This window comes from Mus pahari, chromosome 8, assembly GCF_900095145.1.
Source record: "Mus pahari chromosome 8, PAHARI_EIJ_v1.1, whole genome shotgun sequence".
Classification (NCBI taxonomy): domain Eukaryota; kingdom Metazoa; phylum Chordata; class Mammalia; order Rodentia; family Muridae; genus Mus; species Mus pahari.
In genome coordinates, this window is record NC_034597.1 from 109,146,610 (window position 1) to 109,168,942 (window position 22,333).

At 46.0% G+C, this 22,333-nt stretch overlaps 1 protein-coding gene across 2 annotated transcripts in view; it reads left to right on the forward strand.

Moving 5' to 3' along the window:
* The first annotated feature begins 20,435 nt into the window (after positions 1-20,435).
* Positions 20,436-22,333, forward strand: part of Clybl (citrate lyase beta like) — a 213,966-nt gene continuing 212,068 nt past the window's right edge. Inside the window, exon 1 of one of the 2 annotated variants that reach the window (XM_029541642.1) lies at positions 20,436-20,522. In XM_029541642.1, coding sequence (XP_029397502.1) covers positions 20,467-20,522 — 56 coding nt within the window. In that variant the 5' untranslated portion in view covers positions 20,436-20,466. The remainder of the gene's footprint in view (positions 20,523-22,333) is intronic. The other variant, XM_021203610.2, reaches the window with a different exon arrangement.

Below are 22,333 nucleotides of genomic sequence, written 5' to 3' on the forward strand. Positions count from 1 at the left end.
TTTGGTCTGCCTTTGTTCTTTGTAAACCAGCCATGTTCCACACACACACTCGAGGAGAGAAATGAAATATATAGTTCTAGTATCCTCTGCCTAGAGTGCTTGGGATCAGAATGTTTCAGATTTAAGAATGCTTGCATCACCTTTATCCAGTTGAGACTCCTTAACCTCAAAGCCTCAAATCCAAAACTATATAAGTGTTGTAAAAGTTTGAAATTCTGAGTTGGGGGTTTCGGGGAGCTTAATGGTGGAGTGCTTGTCCAACATGCACTGGGGCCCTTGTTTAGGTTCCTAGCATACACACACACACAATTTGGATTTTAGGTTTTCAGATTAGGAATGTTTAACTCGTAAAAGTATGACAAGAAAATTTGAAGGACAAGAGATGGCTCACAACCTCCTGTTGTGGATCCTTCCTCTGGCCTCTGCAGACACCTGCACTCAGGTGCATAAACAGATAAATACAAACCTTTTAAAAAGTTAGATGGTTGGTGGTGCTGGAGAACTGGCTCCATGGTAAAGAGCACTGGCTGCTCTTCCAGGGGACCCAGGTTCAATTCCCAGCAACCACTATCTGTAACTCCAGTTCCAGGGGATCTAACACCCTCACACAGACATACATGCAGTCAAAACACCAATGTACATAAAATAACTTGGGGGTGGGGAAGAAGGGCAGGCATGGTCGATCATGCTTGTCCCAGCCCTTGGGGAGTTGAAACAAAAGGATTCCTGTGAGTTCAAGGCCAGAATATGAGGTTGCATCATAGTCCTCTCTACCGTCCCAAAGCCACGGAGAGATCTTTGTGAAGAGAGAAGGGCAGTGGGGAAAGCGGACTGCAGGGGTGAGCTGGAGATCTCCCCCTGAGGTCCCAATGCTGGTGACCGTGCTGGTGAACCCACAGTACTTGTAGACCCTTTCTGGGTGATGGGAGCCCCTGAGTTAATCCTGTCTAAAAGCTTTTGTGAAGGAACCACACATTTGTAAGGACCTGGGGACAGCTGAGTGGGGGATGTTCCTGCTGGTATGCTTGATGCATTCCTTCATTGCTTTTTTTCTCCCTAGGTCTTCTCTAATGTAGCCATGTTGTGTGGCTGTCCTGAGCACTGCTGTGAATCTTGCAGTTCATCTTCATGCCCAGCATTTGGTGAAGTTTGCCAACCTTTCAGGCTGTCTGCTGTCTCTGAGAGACTTCCTTGTCCCTCATTGTTTCCTTCTCAGTCTTCAATACTTTTCCTTGCTGTTTTAAAATATGCCTACTGTATTAGTCAGGGTTCTCTAGAGCTACAGAACTTATGGAATGTCTCTGTATTAAGGGAATTTTTATTTATTTATTTATTTATTTATTTTTGGTTTTTTTCAGGGTTTCTCTGTGTGGCCCCCGGCTGTCCTGGAACTCACTCTGTAGACCAGGCTGGCCTTGAACTCAGAAATCCGCCTGCCCCTGCCTCCCAAGTACTGGGATTAAAGTCGTGCATCACCACACCCGGCTGGGAATTTTTTGTGATGACTTACCTTCTGTAGTCCAACTACCCCAACAATGGTCAGCTGTGAATGGGAAGTTCAAGGATCTAGTACTTGGTCAGTTCCATGAGGCTAGTTGTTTCAGCTGGTCTTCTGTAGAAGTGGATTCCAATAGATGTGCTGGCAGGTAAATGCAAGCAAAGAGCAAACCTTCCTTCTTCTAATGTCCTCATGGAGGTCTCCAGCAGGAGGTGTGACCCAGATTAAAGGTGAGTGCCACCACGCCTGGATCTGGGACTTGTTTTGTCCTAGGCTGACAAACAAGCGATCTCCTTGCCTCAGCCTCCTGGGACTAAAGGCGTGCACTGCCTTCCCTGGGCTTAAGCTTTTCAGAGTCATGATGCCTCAAGATCTCCATGCCAAGATCCAGGTCAGAAACGTGTCTTCCAGCCTCAAGATCTGGATCACAGGTGAGCCCTCCAATTCTGGATTGTAGTTCATTCCAGATATAATCAAGTTGACAACCAGGAATAGCCAGTATACCTACTTTTCTGCTTGGCTTGAAAAACAACACAAAGCACTCTGACCCATCCTTTCTCTTTTTGTCCTCCTTCCCTCTGCAATCTCATCTTGTTATATCCTTAGTATTCTGCTGGGAGTGCTGCCAAAGTCTCCAGTGCCCCCTGAATCCCAGCTAGGAGTCCTTCTCGGCCCGTGCACACGCTGCCCAGAATCCCAGAGAGATGCTGCAGACATGGCCTAGCCCCACTCATGTCCTGATGACTGTGGTGTTTTGGAGACAGTACCTGGTGAGTGTTGATGTTCTGCTCTGTGTCTGTTCTGCTTGACCTGCCCAGTTTCACCCCATAACCATTTCATTCATCTCCAGCTGCAGCCACCGGCTTGTTGGACAGCCTGAATGGGCCTCATAGCTCTCAAGCTGTTTGTACACAGGTGGACTTCATCCCTCAGACCTGCCTCATCCTAGCTTCTCCATCTGCAGAGGGATCCCCTCAGCTACTTCCCGGGAGCTGGAACTTCAGGGCGCCAGGACACCTCTCCAGGTAGTCAATGAGGTCTGTGCCTCGAACCTAAACTTGGGTCTCGTCTTAGCAACCTCTACCACTGGGACCTGTGTGGCACCTCCTAGGACATGTGCAGCCAGCTGGCTCATCACCTGTTCCTCATGTCACATCTGTTACAGAACAGGCCTCAGGTGTGTGCACCCTGTGCCGCGGCTGACCTCCGTGGCACCCCAGCCACACCGCACTATATGTGCTCATGAGTTCTTTGATTTAGGAATTTAGAAAAAGCCTTCACAATAGTGTAACAAACACAGACTGAGTGTAAACACTGTAAGACACACAGAAGTATTTATGGACCTATACCACTGTTCAGCTTCAATCCTGCTACACCATTTATTGTAAGGCATTAGGGTATTGATTATAATGACCAGAAAAGAACCTCAAAGCATTTTACACACATCTGTTTCAGAGTTCTGTGTGCCGTGAATCTTATGTTGCCCAGGGCACACAGTGCTGAAGGCCTGATCCCAGCTACTTGGGAGGCTGAGACAAGAGGATGGAAAGACCTTCCTGGACTTCTGAAGTTCAAGTCAGCCTGAGCAACTTAGTGAAACTCTGGCCCCAAATTAAAGCTTAAAAATGAAGGCTGGGGTAGAACTCAGCAGAGAGTTTGGTGTGTGTGTTGTGTGTGGTTTAGTTTCCGATGCCTCTCTCCAAGTCTTGTTCTCAGATCTAAAAACAAGCTAGCAATGGTTTTAATGGATCTGTTTCGTTCAAATATATTATTGGATAGAGCTGCCATAGTAGAATACCACAAACTAGGTGTTAAGTAACAGGAAATGGCCTCAAATAACAGATTTCTTTCTTGGCACTGGGAGCTAACAGTTCACAATCAATAGGTTGGGTTTTCTCAAGATCAGGCAAGATTCATGTCTGTAGATGGCTTGGTTCTCTAGGCCTGTCTTGGTGGTGATCAATACTTTATTTCCAGTGCTTAGGAATCAAACCTAGGACCTCCAGCATGTCAGGCAGGTGCTTTTCCTGCCAAGCTTCACTCTAACCCCTGGTGGCCACATTGTCTTTTCTATTAATGTGTATCCCTGGTCATGCCAGTCCAAATCCCTTGTTATAAAGACTCCAACTGGGTGAGGAGCTGTGTGAAGTGATTTGATCTTAGTTATCTCCTTACCAGCCCTGTCTCAAAATATCCTCACAGTAGGGCATACTGGGTTTTAAGGCTTCTGTGTAGACAGTTGGGAAAGCCTCTATTCAGTTTATCATAATACACTTCCTTTTTATAATGCTACATCTAGAGGAATAATGTACCCATTTCCTCCGCTTGTGTGCTTGTATTTATTCTGTGGCCACAACACTAGTAAGGAGGTCAGAGGATAACCTTTGGGAGTTGGTTCTCCTGCCAGCCATGGACCTGAGGATTGAACTGCAGTTGGAGGTGGTTGTCAGGCCCCAGATCATTCAGTTCACTAGGCTTGGCAGCAAGCATCTTCACCTGTTGGGCCATCTCACCAGCCCTCTCTGTGGGTCTGTTTGTTTGTTTTTGCCAGCATCCTTTCAGCACTCAAGTTAAAACTGTTCCTTGAGGTAGATGTCATAGCAGACTCCCCCTTGGATCTCTCCACAGTGGGACACAGTGACCAGGGCCTGAAGAAGCTCGTTTTGGATGGAAGGTGGGGCCTCTGGCCAAACTGTCACTCTGAACAAAGCAGCCTGGTATTGGACCAGACATCAGAGCAGCAATCATGTATTGGGTGGACCCCTGGAGAGTCAATCAAGGACTTCTGCGCTGGATTGGATTCCATGGCCAGATTGTTATTGGTTTTTTTGTTTTGTGCTGTTTTGTGTTATTGTTGCTGTCTTGTGGTGCTTGGGGAAAAGTGTCATTGTTTTTCTTGTTGCTGTCCTGCTTCTGACACAACCAAAACTCATCAGGAACTGGAAAAAACCAACATGAGACAGGGGGGACAGGTGGCTCAAGGGTAAGGTGCTTGCTGTGCACACACGAGGGCCTGGGTTTGGATCCCTGGCATGCATGTAAGCTGACTGGCTGTGCTTGCCTGTCCTCCTAATGCTGGGAGAACAGAACAAAGACGGAATCCCAGGGGCCTTTGCACTTTGGCCAGGCTAGCCAGTTGGTGACCTCCAGATTCAGGAAGTAACCTTCTCTCAAAAAATAAAGTAGAGGTGCTAGGAAGGAAGATGGCCCAGCGGTTAAGAGCTTTTTCTGCTCTTGCAGAGGACCTGGGTCCAGTTCCCAGCACCCACATGGTGGCTCACAACCATCTCTAACTCTAGTTCCAGGGGCTCTAATGCCCTCTTCTGAACTCTGCAGATACCAGTAATGTTCACACATATATGCTGTCAAAACATCATACCCATAAAAATATTTAAAAAAAAAAAGTAGAGAACAGAGGATACCTGGTGTCTGGCCTTTGGCACACACAGGCATGCTATCCACAGGCACACATAAATGACTCGGGGACTTTACTCTTGTATTGATTCATGGGGAGGGTCGTACGTGGGACAAGGAAAGGGGACAGTTGTTGCACAGGTTGAACTCAGGTGGTCAGTGTTGGACATTGGTTCTAATGCTTTGATTCAATTGGGAATCTATGTGTCCAAATGCTAAAGGTCTTTGTCCCCAGTTGGCTTTTGATTGACCAACAAAGATACCAATGGCCAGTGGCTGGGCATGGGGTGGGACCCTTAGAGTTTTGAGGTTGAGAACACAGAGAGGAATGGCAGAAGCAACATGACTCTGGGAAGAAGAATGGGACACAGGATCAGCAGGAGATAAAGCCAATCAATCGGCCATGTGAGATTTCGGGTAAGTGGCCATTGGCACTTCCCTAATTGGGCCTGGGGTAGTAGAGGAAGGTTTAGGAGTGCCCAGCCTTTGAGGTAGCCAAGGTACTTTAAAAATAAGCTAATTGTGTGTGTGTGTGTTTCATTTGTGGATCCTGGGCAGGTGTGACGTGGGAGCGTACAGGTTAGGCTGGGTGCTGGACACCCTCAGCCTACTGTGCCAGCTCAACAACCTTTTGGTTTCTTGCGTTCTTCTTGCTTGCTTGGTTGCTTGTCTTTTTTTTTTTAATACAGGGTGTCTCTGTGCAGTTCTGGCCGTGCTGACCTCAGACTCACAGAGATCTGTGTGCCCTTACTTCCTGAATGCTGCAACTAAAGGTGTGCACCATACCCTGCTATAGCATTTTTTAAAAATAATGAACCTTGGCTATTGGTTTGGCAATGTTCTTATAAACCTTCATTGTAAAGATCTTTTCCAGTGAAATTATGTTAGATATTCCCCTCCCACCAGCAGCACCCACAAAATTGGGCGTAAGGTCTTCAGGACAGGGTTCTCAGATTTTCCCTTGTTGGTTGCCATGGCAGCGCTTCAGGCTAATAATTTAAACAATACCAGTAAGTAGAGTGGATTTAACGCCATGGTTCAACTCTTGGCATTTTAGGTCTCCTGCAACACAAGTGCTCTAATTGAAAGGGAGACCCCAGAGTGTGCAATGGGACAGTTTCAAGGGAGGTGAGCACAGATGGTTATACCTGCAAGGGTCGCAGTAGGTGCCACCCAGGGCAGTTGCATGGCTTGAAGGTTGCCCATCTGTGGCAGGCTGTCAGTGTCTTACAGTGTATAAAAAATGACAAAACAAATAATAGCAACCTTAAAGCGTTATAGATCCTAAAGGAAAATCAACTTTCCAAGGTCTCATAAGGGCCTTACTGGTGCTTACAACCATCTGTAACTCTAGTTCCAGGGGATCCAATGCCCCATTGCACATACACACATGCACACAGTACACATATACACATATAGACAAAACTCTGATACACATAAAATAAAGGTAGATACATATATTTTTAAAAGCAAAATTCAGATTATGGTTACCACCTGTTTGGATTACAGGAGGAAAAAAGTATACATTTGAAAAACATTTTCTAAATAATGCAAAGTTACATGTTAATTAAGTACAAACTGTCCTACCACATAAATGCACAAAGCAAAGAGTTCATTGTGTCGACAGCGCTCATTTTTTTTTTTTTTCCTGTTCACTGAAAGCCAAGAGTTTTTCCTGCAGGGGTGCAGCTTAGTGGTTGACCATCTATCCAGTGTGCATGCATTATGCTCTGGGTTTGATCTCCAGCACAAATAAAACAACAAAACAAAACAAGACAAAACAGGTCTTTTTTTTTTTTTTTTTTTTTTTTTTTAGTAAAAAAAATTTAAATTACAGGTGCTCATTGATGGCTCAGCAGTTAAGAGCACAGGCTTCTATTTCAGAGGTCCTGCGTTCAATTCCCAGTACCCATATGGTGGCTCACAACCATCTATTACTGTAATCCCATGGGATCTGATGTCTTCTTCTGGTGTGCAAGTGTACATGGGAACAGAACATTCGTATATATAAGGTACATAATAAATAAATCTTTAAACTTTTTAAAATTACATTTTATTCTTTACCTTATATGTGCACCTATATATGCTGGGTGTGTGCACATCAAACCCCAAGTGGGGGCGGTCAGTGGACAGCTTTTGGGACGTGGTTTCAGAACCACATGAGTCTTAGGGATCAGTCTCGGGTTGCTAGGCTCACCAGCAAGTGTTTTTGTCCACTTTCTGCTGCATCAAGGCAGTTCTTTATCATTTCGTTTTACTTTTATGTGTATGGGTGTGCCCGGTGCTCATGGAGGTCAGAAGAGGGCATAGGAGCCTCTGGAGCTAAAGTTTGATAGTGTGAGTTGCCTTAAACAAAACAAAACAAAAATCACTGTTTCCTTAGCTCGTGGGGGTCTGCTGGCGCCCTTCTACCCGCTCACATAAGCTCTAAGTTCAGAGACTTCTTTTTTTGTTTGGTTTGGTTTGGTTTGGTTTGGTTTGGTTTTTTAAGTTCAGAGACTTGTATCTGATTCTTTGTTCTCCTTTTTGTTCTTAAAGTATTTGATTTTTCTCAATAATGAATTACTTTGTTATTATAAAGAGACAAGCAGGACTTTTTAAAAAATGTCTTATTATCTCCGCTGGCTACTTTTAGCAAAAACTAGTGTTGGCTGTGTGAATTGATCATGATAAACTTAACAGACCATAGATCATGGCTTTCATTGACTTCGGACTTACAGACACATTAAGGTGACAATAAAGCCAGTGAGTGTGTGACTTGGGTCAGAGTCGGGTTATATAGTGGCCGGGACAGGCGTGGCATTTGTACAAGCATGAATGTGTCTGCTTTGGATGACACTAATGTCAGCAAGGCTGTAGAATCTGATGGTAAACTCCACATCCTACTGTGCTGGGCTTGTCTGTCTGTCTGTCTGTCTGTGTGCCGAGAAACAACAGAAGACATGGTGCCTCCTCCAGCGGTCATGTCGTATGATTGACTCAAGATGGCTACTGCAAAACTTTGCATATGTTTTCCATAATAGGCATACATTCTTTGAATTGAAATTGGGATTTAAGTGATAAGTATATTGACTTTAAATAGTTCAGTTGGCTGAAAGGGGCACCATCACTATAGTTTTTAGCTCTCAGTTTCCAGAACAGGCCGTTTTGATTCTATAGAATTTTAATGTGCAGCCAGCAGTACGCCTTGTCCATGTGCTGCTCTATGTTCATCGACGGTTGTTAAAGACAAGCCAGCAATGGCGGAGTTTGGCTAGCTCCCCTCTACAGTGAGTTTGAACTGCTGCTACCTGTGATGGAGCCAGCAGGACAGAAAGCTACAAAGAAGCTAATTGAAATCACAATGCTAGGTCACTTCTTATTCAGACAAAACAGATGGCCCTCCTTGACACACTTCTGTCAAATATGTGGCGTGTGAGAAGGGGGTGACACCCACATACGCTCAGTTCCTCCTTGAAGGAACACTGGGGGTGGGGGAGGGCTCCTCTCTTTTTCTTGCAAAAGTTTAAGAAAAGGTGTTTTAATAGCTTAGATTCTGGATATCTAATTTTCAGTTATTTAAATTCATTTTCCCCTTGGAGGAGATAGTTGTTGCACATGGCACTGCTATCTCCTGCGGATGCTGCTCTTCACATGCTCTCCCATGTTGGTCCAGACCCTGAGTCACCTTCTTTCGCCCTGGTTCTTGACACCTCTTAGCTGGATAGTTTCTATTATATATTAATAATATTCATTTTCATACTTGGTGTCCATGTTTTCTTTTAAGGAGAAAAAAATAATTATTTTTACAAATAATTATTTTTTGTGCATTGGTGTTTTGCCTGCGTGCATGTCTGTGTGAGGGTGTTGGACCCCCTGGAACTGGAGCTACAGACAAGGGTGCAAGGAATTGAACCCGGGGTTCTTTGGAAGTGCAGCCAGTGCTCTTAATCACTGAGCCATCTCTTCAGTCCCTTGTGGGCATATTTTAAGAGCAACCATGGAAATGAAGTTTTTATTGTGCAGACAAGGCATGGCTCTCATTAAATGGTACCTCTGGGATTAAATAAACAAGAAAAGTGATAGAGGCCACCTCTTGGGACCTGATGGGAGAAAGAAATGAGTGTGTTGAGAAATTTGTCTAAGAAATGATTGTTCCATATCTCATCTCCCCAGGATCAATTCAGATGACAAAGGCCCCAATCAAAGCGTTGCTGGAGCCTAGCTAATAGACGGATCATCTCTTACCCCGCAGTGTCGTCCTTACTAATAACTTCTGAGAGACAATGTTAAAGCAACCTGCTGCCTGGCCGTGATGTGCCCTGGCAGAGCCTCCCTGCTGCATCTGCAGGCTGGCTCCCCGACCCCACAAGCTCCTTGTGGCTTCATTAAAGGAACCATGACACGGTTTACTTCGGCCTCAGTCGGTGAGAATCCTTAGCCCTCTCCGTGTTTGTCAGAGTAGTACCAAGTGCTAGCTTTATAACAGCAGCCAATCTGGGTAGGGGCAGGAGGGTGGCACACTTCCCGTCGGTGGGTGCAGGGTGCTTGCCCTACTAAGATCCACCTCTTCCCTTCATCTGGACTCAAGGTTGTGGCTAATATGATGGTTTTGGAGTGCTGGTTTGCAGCAATGTGCCCAATGTGCAGCAATGTGCCCAAATGCCTCAGGGTACTCCTGCAGGCACCAAGCTCCAGATACATGTCCCATGCCTCCCAGTCAAGTCCCAGGAGGCTTGGCACCTCCTGACACCTGACTCAAAGGTGGCACAGGGTAGAGGCTCCCCTGAGGGAAGACCAGACTCTCATGCTGTGCCTAAGAGTGGCTCCCTTATCCTGGAAGATGCAGCCGGTTTCAAAGCCCTGAGATGTTGGCAATCCTTTAATCCTTCCTGACTTGCATTTACATTCAAATATTTGACCTTTGGTTGCTATAGTTATCTCTGAATAAATACATGTGAAATTCTGTTAGCAAATGACTAAAGGCTGAAAGAGAGTTGGGAGATGTTACTTTATAATCACGATTACCTCTGACCCTCAAAATATTGCAATGGTCATTCAAATTTTACCCAGTTTCCTAGGTTTGGATTTTCTAGACATAAAGAGTGGCTTATGATTTTTTTTTCACCTAAAAATTATGAAGTAGATACTGTGGAAAAGAGAAGCTGTTGGAGGCAAGCTGTACTGGCAGATGGGAGCTTCCTGTACACCTCATCTTGCTCCCACATCCCGGAAGGAGATGGCCTATAGTTTGAGAGTTCCATCTGAGTTACTGATTGAGGGAGGAGAACATGTTTAAGTCCCTTTTAGTCAAAGAAGACAGTGATGGTGGCCAGACAAGGCTGACCAAACAGCATGCTGGCTGAGATCTCCAAGCAAGTGGAGGAAGTCTTCGAGAAAGGCGGGGCATGCAGAGGTCAAGGGTCACAATGAACCAGTCTCTACTGAGGCAGCTCTCTGTCGAATGTTCACACTGGGCAGGACGACGGTGATCCTCATGACAAGCGGGAACTCCACTGCCAAGTGGGAACTCCACTGCCAAGTGGCCTCTGCTGCTGGCTCTGGGAATGTCAGCACATGTGACAGAGCTTTGCTGTCTCTGCCTTGACTATTTCTGCTTCCACCCAGTGCTGAAGATGACTTCTTAAACTGGTTGCTACAAGGAATCTGAGTGCCAGATTTTGGTGTTTTCTACTAGTTCTGAGCTGCCAATTACTCCGTTCCTGCGCAGCTCATGATCGAAGAGGCCACAGAGAGGGACCACAGAGTCTTTCTGCTTTTGAGTAGAGCAGAAGATGCCTCCTAGCCCTATGGAAAGCTAAGTGACGGTCAAATGGAGGACCACAGTACCTGATGGTTAGTGGTCACCCACCACATGCTCGATCTTGTGATGCTTTGTAACTCAGACACGGATGTGTCTCTTTCACTCGTTTTTTCTGCATAGTGGAACATCATGCAATTGATGCTCTTAGTGCTGGCTGCTCTTCCCTTCCCCCTGGTCACAGCCACATGTGAAGCAGGACCAAGGCATTAGTTGCTTTTCTCATTACTGTAGACAAAATACTTGACAAAAGCAACTTAGGTGGGCGGGGTGCCTCACAGGGGTGAGGCGAAGGGGGGTGGGGTGGGGTGCAATGTGGCTCACAGTTTTATGGTACAGTCAGTTGTGGTAGCAGGGCAGGAGGCGCTATTTATTACATGGCACCCACAGCCAGGAACCAGAGAGACGCTAGCGTTCAACTGGCTTTTTCTTTTTCCTTTCTCTCTAACTCTATCTCTTATCTTCGCTTTTTTTTTTCTTTTTCTTTCTTTTGTTGACTTTATTCTTGAACAAACTTCCCCCGTCAGAACAGTATAGATGGAAATGCTGTCAGACTTACAGGTGTCTTTAATGTTCTTGATGTGGGAGAAGCTCACCAAGCGCTCAGCTCCACCCCACGATGTGAACTCCACAGTTGGATCACAAACACATGCCTGGGTCCATCATGGCAGCAAGGCAGGTCATGGGAGTGGCTCTAGAAACGGGCAGAGAGGCACTTCCCAAGAGAAACAAGCTGTTTCAGAGTAGACACTGCAGATGTCCCTCTCCACCAGACCCAGAAGGGCAACCCTTTCAGCAGCGCTTGCGGGGTAAACACAGGCTCGGAGCGCTGTAGCAGCTCTCCTGTTCTGTAGGACTCCATCGTATCCGGTTAACTTTTGCTACTGTGACCTTGCTGGTGCAGTGGAAGTGGCTGGCACAGTTTTGCTTTACTGCAGTTCTGGGTGGAAACGCTTCTCTGTGGGCCCCTCTTCCTCCTGGGACGTTGTGGGTTTTGATGAGACATGCTTTACAAACTGAAGCATGCAAGGATTCTCCAGGTCTACAGTTGGAAATAGCACACAGTCCTGGCTCAAAGCCAGTGGCAAAGAGATACCCTTTGCCACCACACTGGCCTTCTGACAAATGGTGGCTATGGTAATCCACTCGCTCTCTCACCCCCAGACAAGTCTCTAGGCTTGGATATCAATCTTCCAGGATCCAATTCTCTCCATCCACTCGACTGGAACTCTCTCTCTGCTCATTCAGGAGGGGCACAGTTGGGAATCTTTTTTTTTTTAACTTTTTATTTATTTTGCATGCATTGGTGTTTTGCCTGTGTGTATGTGGGTGTCAGATCCCCTGGAATTAGACAGTTATGAACTGCCATGTGGGTGCTAGGAACCTGGGTCTTCTGGAAGTGCAGCCAGTGCTCTTAACCACTGAGCCATCTCTCCAGCCCTGTCCCCTTGAGAGTCTTACAGACGTTAGACACGAGCAGACAGTGCCCGTCAGTAAATTATGCCAGCAGTGAGCTACTTATTGTGGCCCTCACAGCCCCAACTGCAGGGATTGTCTGGGTTCACTTGGCAGTTGGTTGTATAAATTTCTCTTCTAGAAAGAAAACTGAGAAATTGTTTTTTCCCCCCCACTTGGGGAAAAAAAAGATCTTAAGGAATTGTTTTCTAAGCAAACCAAATGGAAACCATTTATTTTTGTTGGCTCTGCTTGTCTGCTCTCCCTCACCTTTCTTTTCTTTTTCCTTTCTTCCTTTTTATTTTATTTCATGTTTTTGGATTGAGAAGCTGGCTATGAAATTGAGAAATGATATCGCTTCATTCTTTCTTGTGCTTGGTTCCTCTGACTGGAACATAAAACCCTGCCTTCTTTCTACAGCCAGAGCACTTCAAAGTTGTAAAAATTTGGATAAAGTACATCAGGGTTATGACTGTTCTAGATTTCAGTCTTTTTATAACTTCTTCATATTTCACATTGGTTTTGACCTCAGGTTAAAGGAATGCTTTTGAAAAGTATAAGGATTTGATCCAGCAATGGATGTAGCAAAAATACTGAGGTCAATAAGTTCAAAGCTTTTTAAAAAGAAGATGGAGAAGAAGAGAAAGAAGCAAAAACTAGATTTTGCAAACTTTAAGGACTGCATGAAATAGGCAAGCTTCCCAGATGTAATCTTATTTTTAAAAATGGATGGTGTGGAAATACTTTTCCATGTTTACCAGTGTATAAATGTTTGAATTAGAACCAGGAGTGGTGGTGGACACCTTTTATCCTAGCACTCAAGTGGCAGAGGCAGCCCAGTCTCTGTGAGTTTGAGGCTAGCCTAGTCTACGTAGAGAATTCCAGGCTACCCACCGCTACATAAAACCTAACCGGGGGTGGGGGAGGGGGGAATGTACCAGATAAGGATGCAGCTTCTCTGAAGCCTGAAATCATTTTCTTAGTTCACGTGGGCACTTTCTCTGGATTTGCATTTAGTATTTTTATGTGCATATTTTTTTTTCTTTTGCACAAAAATCTGAATATCCTTATGTGTGCTAGGATTTTGCAAAGTGCTTAGAACACATGTGTGGTGGTTAGCATTCTTTATTTTTTTTTTTATAAAGGATTTATTTTTTTATGTGTTTGTGCCAATGTATTCCACATGTGTGTACATGCCCGCAAAAGCCAAAAAAGAGCTTTGAACCCCTGGAGCTGGAGTTATAGGCAGTTGGGAGCCAGCTGACCCCAGTGGGCACTGGGGACTGATCTCTGAATGAGTGGTGTGTGCTCTTCACTGCCCAGCCGTCCTCTAGCCTCTGGTGGTTGGTATTAGTTTTCAGCTTGACAACATCTAGAATCATGAAGAGTCTCAGTGAGGAATTGTCCAGATCAGCTTGGCCTGTGGTCCTGTGGTCACATCTGTGGAAGGTTGGTCTTGATTGTGTTAACTGATGTGAGAAGGCCAAGACCACCATGGTGGCAGCATTGCCTGGGTTTGGGTCCTGAACTGTATGAGTATACAAAGCAAGCTGAGCAGTAAGCATGCACGCATGTTCTCTCTGCTGGGGTTCTGGGTGATGAGCTGCTTCAAGTTCTGGCCTTGACTTCCCTGCAGTAATGAACTGTAACATGGAATTGTGGGTTAAGAGGAACCATTTCTCTCCAAAGTTGCTTTTTGTTAAGGTATTTTTGTTTTGTTTTGTAAAAGCCTCCCCAAGATACATTGTTAATAAGAAAGATCATACTTTAGATAGATAGGTGATAGATAGATAGATGATAGATACATAGATAGATAGATGATAGATAGATACATAGATAGATAGATAGATAGATAGATAAAGATAGAGTTTCTCTGTGTAGCCCTGGCTTCCCCTGGGACTCACTATGTAGACCAGGCTGGCCTTGAATCCAGGGATCTGTCTGCTTCTGCCTCCCAAGTGCTGGGGATAAAGGCTTGCACCACCACACCCAGAGCTATATTTTGTGTTTTATATTAAAAAGGAGAGTGAAATAAAAATCAGGGTTAGGGTTACATGACCATACCACTAATCCCCCCCCCTTGTTGAAATAGTCTTATGTAGGCTAAGCACCGAACTCTGTATGTAGCTGAGGATGACCCTGAATTTATTCCTCTACCCTGATCTCCTGAGTGCTTAGATTGCAGGCTTAGACCACTACGTTCTGTTTGTGCTGTGCTGAAGATTGAACCCAGGGCTCTATGCATGCTAGGGAAGCACTCTTCCACGGAGCCCAAGCCCCAACTGAATTGTCAAAAGGCCAGTTCTGAAACATTGTTTACATTCACATAGGGCAAGAGTTAGGGCTCAGTAGTGGACTTATTTACTGTGCAGAAAACTCTGGGTTACACACACACACACACACACACACACACACACACACAGAGTATATTTACACTGTTGTGCTCCCTTCTCAAACTTAAAGTATTTTCCATGAAGTGTGGTCTTCCCACCTCCTTCTCATGCCCTCACTGTAAGAAATAAATCATGATGTCCATCCTCAGTATGAAATGCATACTGGACTCATCAATGAATTATAGATGAGCAGGAGGCACTCTTCCCTAGTTCACAGCTAGTACCTGCTGGGCTGGGCCCATGTGTTAGAAAAGGGTAAGGCCCTTGAATCCTCAGGGACACTGGGAATTTGAGTAGGGACCTATATTAGCTCACTGGAAGGATTGTATCTCCCTGAAGAACTCAGCCAGTAAGAGATTGGGGGAGCAGGAATAAATAAATGCCATTAGGAATACAAAAATCACTGTTTTGCACCAAATAATGTGTGCCAGCCTTTTCTGCCTTCTCTCTAGGCTGGCACCCAGCTTTTCAGGGTTGTAAAATATGCGTCTTCATGAGCATCCAGCACTCTTAGGAAGTGAGGATCACTGTTTCTAACTGCCAGCCCTTGTTCCACTGTTTCTTTCAGTCTGATACTCTAAGATTCCCTGTAAATACAATGTTTCTTCTCTATAACAACCGTAATTAGCTTAACGTGAAGACACTGGACTCAGTCAAACTCCCTATATGTTTTTTGTCTGTTTGTTTGTTTTGTTTTGTTTGCTTGTGTTTTTGTTTTGTTTTCTCTGAAATAATAAAATAATTCTGAGGAAATTCACCTGCCAGGGAAGGGGGAGCAGTGTAAATGGGGATAAAGATGGCAAGGCTTTTCTCTCTGTCCTTTTTTGCTAATTTTTTTTTTTTTTAGCTTTAGGTATGCATTACATTTAAACCATCTGGATAATAAGATGAAATGAAGGAGACCCTTCAGGTTGGCCTTCATGAAGCTGAGCTCACTAACTGGCCCAAGACCCCAGGCATGCCTTGGCATGTGCAGTGTGCCATACCATTTTCCATGTTTGTGGCTGCCGAGTTTTGTGTTAGTTCTCTGTCCCGAACCGTAATAAGAACTCCCGAAGTGCTGCCTGTGTTTTGATCGGAGCAGGGACACAGTGACTTAGTTACACCACTGATAGCTGGTAGCCTCAGTGGAAGTGACACCCGGCGACGTGTGATGCTGAGCCATATGATGGAGGCTGTTGGGTAAGACCCTCTGGGTCGTGTGGAATTATCTTTAATGCGCCAGACAAGAAGATTGTTAACCTGCTTATTACCAACACTTTTCTATTACCGTGGTAGGGCAGGCAGATGATTGGAGGATTAGCCTGACTCCGACAGACCCCGCAGGCCCTGCCAATCTTGTTTGGAAAGGAGTCAAATCTGTTCATTGCTGATAATAGACAGCATGATAATGCCCCCAGGTTGGCTTGTAAGAAATATGTACCTCGCTTTTTTTTTTTCTTTTAGCAATAGGAGTCAAATTTGGATTTATCCTGATAAATGAGAGATTTGGGACCTCATGTGATCTAATTGGTCCAAGCTTCTCCTTAATCCCCATTTGCTGACTCTCTGCGCTCCTGTCCACATGGTACAAATGACCCTGCCTCAGGAATAAGCCAACCCAGCTAACTGAGGCAGCCTTGGTGCTACTTGCAGGCCCGAGCCTTGGCTTTATTTTCATGTATCCTAAAGGACAAAGCATTTCTTAGACTTGTTGCTGGGTGTTGGGAATGTTCCAATGCTTAGTGTGTGTGAGTGTTGGGGGAGCACATACTATAGCAGCCCTGTGGAGGTCAGAGAACAATGTTTGGGCGTAATTCTCTCCTTATACCCTGTGGATCACAGGAATTGAACTTAGCAATTAAGTCTTTTGAGGCAAGAACCATCTCACTGGCCATACCCCACCTCAAAACAGGGTGTCACTGAATAGCCCAGGCTGATCTCAAACTCACAGAGATAGCCTACCTCTGTCTCCAGAGTGCTGAGATTAAAGATATGTACCACAATACCCAGCCCCTTGTAAATGTACTTATTTATTCATTTTTTATGAGACAGGGTTTCATGTAACTAGGCTGGCCTCAAGCTCACTATGTGATTGAGTATAATGTTGCATTCTTTTAAATTCTTTCCATTTGTTTTCACTTTGTATGTTCAGGTGCATGTTTTACCTGTTTTTATTTAAGTGCACTCCATGCATGCATGCCTAGTGTCCACAGAGTCAGAAGACAGCATTAGATCCTTTGAAATTGGAGTTACAGATGGTTGTTAGCCACCATGTAGGTGCTGGGAGCTGAGTTCCTATCATGTGCAAGGGCTCTTAACTGCTGAGCCATCTCTCCAGCCCTGTCTTGGACTCTCTCTCTTTCTCTCTCTCTCTCTCTCTCTCTCTCTCTCTCTCTCTCTCTTTCTCCTTCCTCTCTTTAAAGATCTACTTATTTTATATGAATATACTGTTACTCTCTTTAGATACACCAGAAGAGGGCATCAGTTCCCATTACAGACAGTTGTGAGCCACCATGTGATTGCTGGGACTTGAACTCTCTGGAATAGCACTCACTCAGTGCTCTTTACCACTGAAACATCTCACCAGTCCCTATCTTGACCTCTTGATCCTTCTGCCCTCACCTCTTAAGTGGTAGGATTACAGGCATGTGTCTATATCCACTTTATGCACTGGGCATGCTCTAAGCATGGAACCCAGGACCTCATGCATGCTAGGCAAATATTTTACCCACTGTGCTTCATCCTCAGCCCCTCCACATGCCTTAAAATCAGTCTTTAAGAGCCATTCCTTGATAGAGGAACTCTGAGAAGTTTTCATTTTTACTAGGCACCTCAGGATCCCTTTGATTCTGCAATCCATTACTGCAAACTTAGTGGCTTAAAACAATGTAACGATGTTATTATCTTGCAGTTCTAGAGGCCAGAAGTTCAAAATAGCTCTCATGGGGTAAGTTCAGGTATTCTTGTGGTTCTTCGGGATGTGGTAGGGCAGCCTTTGGCTGCCTTCCCAGCTTCTAGGGGTCCCATTGCCTTGACTGTGCTCCATCCTGGGCTCCGTTGTGCTTCTGAGTCGTACCTGCACTGTGATGTGACTCTCTTGCTTCCTTCTTATAGGGATGCTTGTGATGACATTGGGTCCTCCCATATGACCCAGAATAATCTTCTCACCTCAAGCTCCTTCATCACATATGCTGAGTGACACACTAATAGGTTCTAGCAGTTAGGATGCAAGCAGTTTGGAGGCCAGTATTCATCCAACCATACTTGAAAAATCCAGAAACTGAGGCTGGGGGAGTAACTCAGTTGGTAGGGTGCTTGTCTGGTATGCACAAAGACCCAAGTTCGATTCCCAGCACTTCATGAAACCAACATGGCTGTACTCCCAACACTTGGGAAAGTGCAGGAAGGAGCACTGGAGTTCAAGTCCAGCTTCAACTGCTTAGTGAGTAAGAGGCCTGGTCAATAGGAGACCACGTCTCAAAAAAGCAAAATAAATTACATAGATAAATAAGTACTAGAAGAGCTACGGAGACAAAGCAGAGACCATGGCCTAGAAGGTCTAGAAGGGCCAGCACCAGCCTTCTGATCATAGGGGATGCTGCAGCGTGAGTTGGAAAATCATGCAGTCAGAAAATCAGACTTCAGGCCTTCCAGAGCCGAAGGGTATTTTAAAGGTTATGTAGTCTAACTTCCTCGACTCAGAGAGTGGGAGCTAAGGCCCGGCAGGCTCGCGATGTGGCCATTAGTTATTCTGCATTTGGCCTAAATCTGAGAGACGTCTCTTCCTTTCTCCCCAAGGAGCCAGACGCAGCCATCACCCTTATCAAAGGCAGCGCTGGCCGGGAGCGCGGCTGGGAGGGTTTTGTATCTTAGCAGCAGGAGGCAGCAATGATCTCAGAGCCAAGTTCTATCTGTGCCACTGCTTAAAAACCATTCCACAGAACTTCTAATAGGCTTCTTTCTAAGTGCGCCATTCTGAAGTTTGAAACCAGTGACACCGGCCCGCTCAGCCTTTGAGACTCAACTTTGGTGAGAAAACCGGCCAGACAGCAAAAGGAAGGAAAGAATGGATTGTGATAAAGAGCCTTTGGGGTTCCTAACTAGAGAATAAAGGGCTTCATTTTCCTAATGGGTCTGCCCTTTCCCACTGGAAAGTTATTTAAATGTTACAGCAAACAGTGAGGTTGATCAGATATTTTCAGCGGGCGAGTCCTAGGAGGTGTCCGTGTAGAGCCAATACAAAGCTAGATATTCTAAGACAAGCAGTGAAAGTTAATTGAGTTTTCACGATAATCACAAGGCCGTGTGGTGAAAATATAACTCACTTCTATCTAGGACAAATGTATTTGTGAACGACAATGCCAAGATTTCAGCAACCTGGGCCAAGTGTAGCTCAGTGGTAGAGCTCCCGCCTGCCTGGCTGAGGCCCTAAATTCTACTCCCAAGCATATTGTTAAAAAGGCGTTTGGACCACTTACATCTGGGCCCAGGAGATTCTCAGATCCCTGCAGCTTTATGCCTGGTCTACTTTGCCCTGAAGCCTTTCACCCTCCCAACCTGCACCCCCCCCCCAATCCCTCTGACCCTCTCAGGTGCAAAACTTGCAATACTCTTTTGTGCACGTAACTGACGCTTTATGATTTATTTATTGATAAATAAAACCTCAAACCCCCAGACCTGTGTTTTTTTTTGTTTTGTTTTGTTTTTAATTTATTATATGTAAGTACACTGTAGCTGTCTTCAGACACTCCGGAAGAGGGAGTCAGATCTCCTTAAGGATGGTTTGAGCCACCATGTGGTTGCTGGGATTTGAACTCTGCACCTTTGGAAGAGCACCCGCTGAGCCATTTCACCAGCCCCAGACCTGTGTTTTTATTGTTGGATGGATGGCCATAGAGAAGTGTAACGGGACAAAGGGTATGATGTAGTATCTGGAGACAAGGCTTGCCTGCTTAGTACAAGATATCACATTGATGTGTAAATTAGAGATGGAATTGGTGTTTTTGATACTTCTTTGTCTCAGGCTCCATTTTGGCTGAACAAAGACTGGGACCCGCAGAGGAGACAGGAAAGTGGAATGGTCCTCACTGGGAGCAGGCAGGAGAGGTCCGGGTGGGTGTGGGGGGCCTCACAGAGGGTTTGAACAGTCTGCCCTGTTGGTATCACAAACAAAGCGATAACTCAGTCTTGCAGATATTCGGCATCCGTGCTGCCACTCTGGCTACGTAGGGCTTCTGGGGACTATTTTTAAATCCAACTTCTGACAACGTCTTTAAATGTCAATTCAGAACAAATGGAACGGAGTGACCACTAAAAACAAAACTGCAGAGGTAGAAGACAGTGGAATGGTGGAGGGTGGAGAGTAGAAAGGACCAGACAGTAGGTAGGGCACCACTGGATTAGGAAAGACGACCGATGGCAGCTTCTCTCGGCTTCTAGGAGACCCGCAGGCATTGGGAAGGGGCCTGTGTGGGTCCCAAGCCTGCACTACACTCTGCACCTTTTCAGGTATAGCCCATTTGCTTTGACCACTTTCAGCTCGTGCACCACCGCAGGCTCACCGACTGTGTTAGGGGCACGTTGATAGTAAAAACAGCAAAAAAAGCCCCTCGGAAATCTGAATCTGCTCTGCCAGAGAAAATCCAAGTTTCCCTAACTCGTTTCTGAAACGGGACGAGCATTGGGGTCACCAAAGCCTTACGCGCAGAGCTCCCAGAGGAGGGAAGTGGCTAACGGGGGCGGGCGTGGTTTTGGAAAGAGAGGCGGTGCATGGGGCCTTGCCTGAAGAAGCAAGGTGGGGCTGAATCCGGCTGGACGGGGCTGGGCCGTGGCAAGCGGGGGCCGGGCTAAGCCTGGTAGGGCGGGCGTGGCCGAATCCAGCTGGGCGGGGCGGGGGCGGGGTGTAGGCGGGCCAAGTCGGGAAGATGGCGTTGTGCGTGCTACGGAACGCGGTTCGTGGAGCGGCGGCGCTGCCCAGGCTGTGAGTTCAGGTTCCCAGTCCCCGCCGCGCGGCGAAGGCGGTAGCCAGAGTGGTCTCTGGAGCCTGCATGGGCACTCTAGCCTGAAACCTCTGTGCCTCCCGTCCTTGACCTCTGCCAAGGTCGCTGCGACTGCTGCCTCCCAGTGGGAGGGAGGGCTTTGCATGGACCCGGGCAATGGGTACAAACGTTGCTGCGTTGTCAGGGCTGTCAGCATTCGCTAACTTAGGGGCGCCCTGGAGTAGCTGGGACGCTCACCTCCTGGGCGACAACACACCCAGTACCTATGTGAAGCACAGTGGTTCCCAAATGTTGATCTCTGGACCCACTTACCCAGCTGAGAATGACTGAGGGCTCCAAAGAGCTTTTGCCAAAATCTGCTCTTGAAAAACACTGAAATTTTTGTTTAGGTGAAAAGAGCATATATTTTGAAGTTTTCTTTGGTTTAACAAGAGACGATAAGTCTTATGTCATTAGCTTTGGAGTAGATATTTGAAAAGAATTCCATGACTTGGGGAGCAGAGGCAGAAGGACGCAGGTTCAAGGCTACACTTACCTACATAGCAAGTTTAAGGTCAGCCTGGCCTACATAGCAATACTAGTTGGTAAAAGAACTGTAGACTGTCACAAACAGGGACCCTCCCTCATGACACTTGCCCACCTACTAACTGCACATGTCCTAAGGTCTCCCTTAAGGTGTCCTGCCTGTTATGAGGAAACAGGATCAGAGACTGTCTCAAAAGTCCCACGGAGCGATGAAGCCAGAGTTCACAGTCTAGCGTTTTTTTTGCATCTTTTGTCTTGTGCGTCATGATTCACCCCAGACCCATGGCAGGACCCACATGGTCTTAGGCACTTCACTTTCTCCTTCATCTGTGGCCTTGCACCCTGGCTGGAGGAATCACTCCTGGAACCTGAGTGGTGGTAAGGGAGGGGTCCTGGGCCAGCCCAGAGGTTCTGTTTCCAAAGTGTGACGGCACACAGTCACCACTTCTAATAGGCGTGGAGCTTAGTGTGAACTGTGTTTTACTCCCCATACCACGCATCATCTCTACCAAGGGCAGGTATTTGGCTTTACTGAGCCAACTGTGCTAGTGTGGTCCTAGTAAACCCACTAGAGGATGTAAATGCTGTCTCTGACCAGTGGACTACTTCTGGTGGCTCCTTGCTTATTTTTAGTGTCTGAACCATTGCTGGCACACAGGGGCCATTCTAGACCAGAAGTCTTGATCCCTGTTTCTGACGCACCAGCGTTTGCCCTGAGCTCTAGACTGTCATGTTATTCATGCAGTTATCTGTGGCCATGCTGGATGTATATAAATTTCCCTGCTTTCAAGGAAGGGAGCATAACTCACTTGACAGAGCCAAGAAATATAGATAGGAACACACACACACACACACACACATGCACACACCTATCAAAGTTGCTATATAGAACCATCTGTAGCTATTTCTCAAGCTACACGTGAATCCTTATGATGCTTCCAGTTCTAACACATCACGTAGGGACCAGTCTAACTTCTTCCTGAGGCTTGTTAGTAAAGTACCACCCCAACTGTAAGAAAGCTGGCTCCTGCTGTCTACCTTGCAGGTACTTAACTGTTCAGTCCTAGCAAGCATATGAATTATTAGCCCACACCCTTTGGGAAGATGTCCACCCACTAGAAGCCAGTGCTTAGACTCCCTCCAGCCTCATGGGCTCCATTTAGTCCTAGAACTACTTAGGTCAGCACCCTTCTCTTTCTTTAAGCCCTTTTGTGTACAATTGGCCTTTTTTTGGTCTACATTTTTTCTAGGTACCCTCTACCCCACA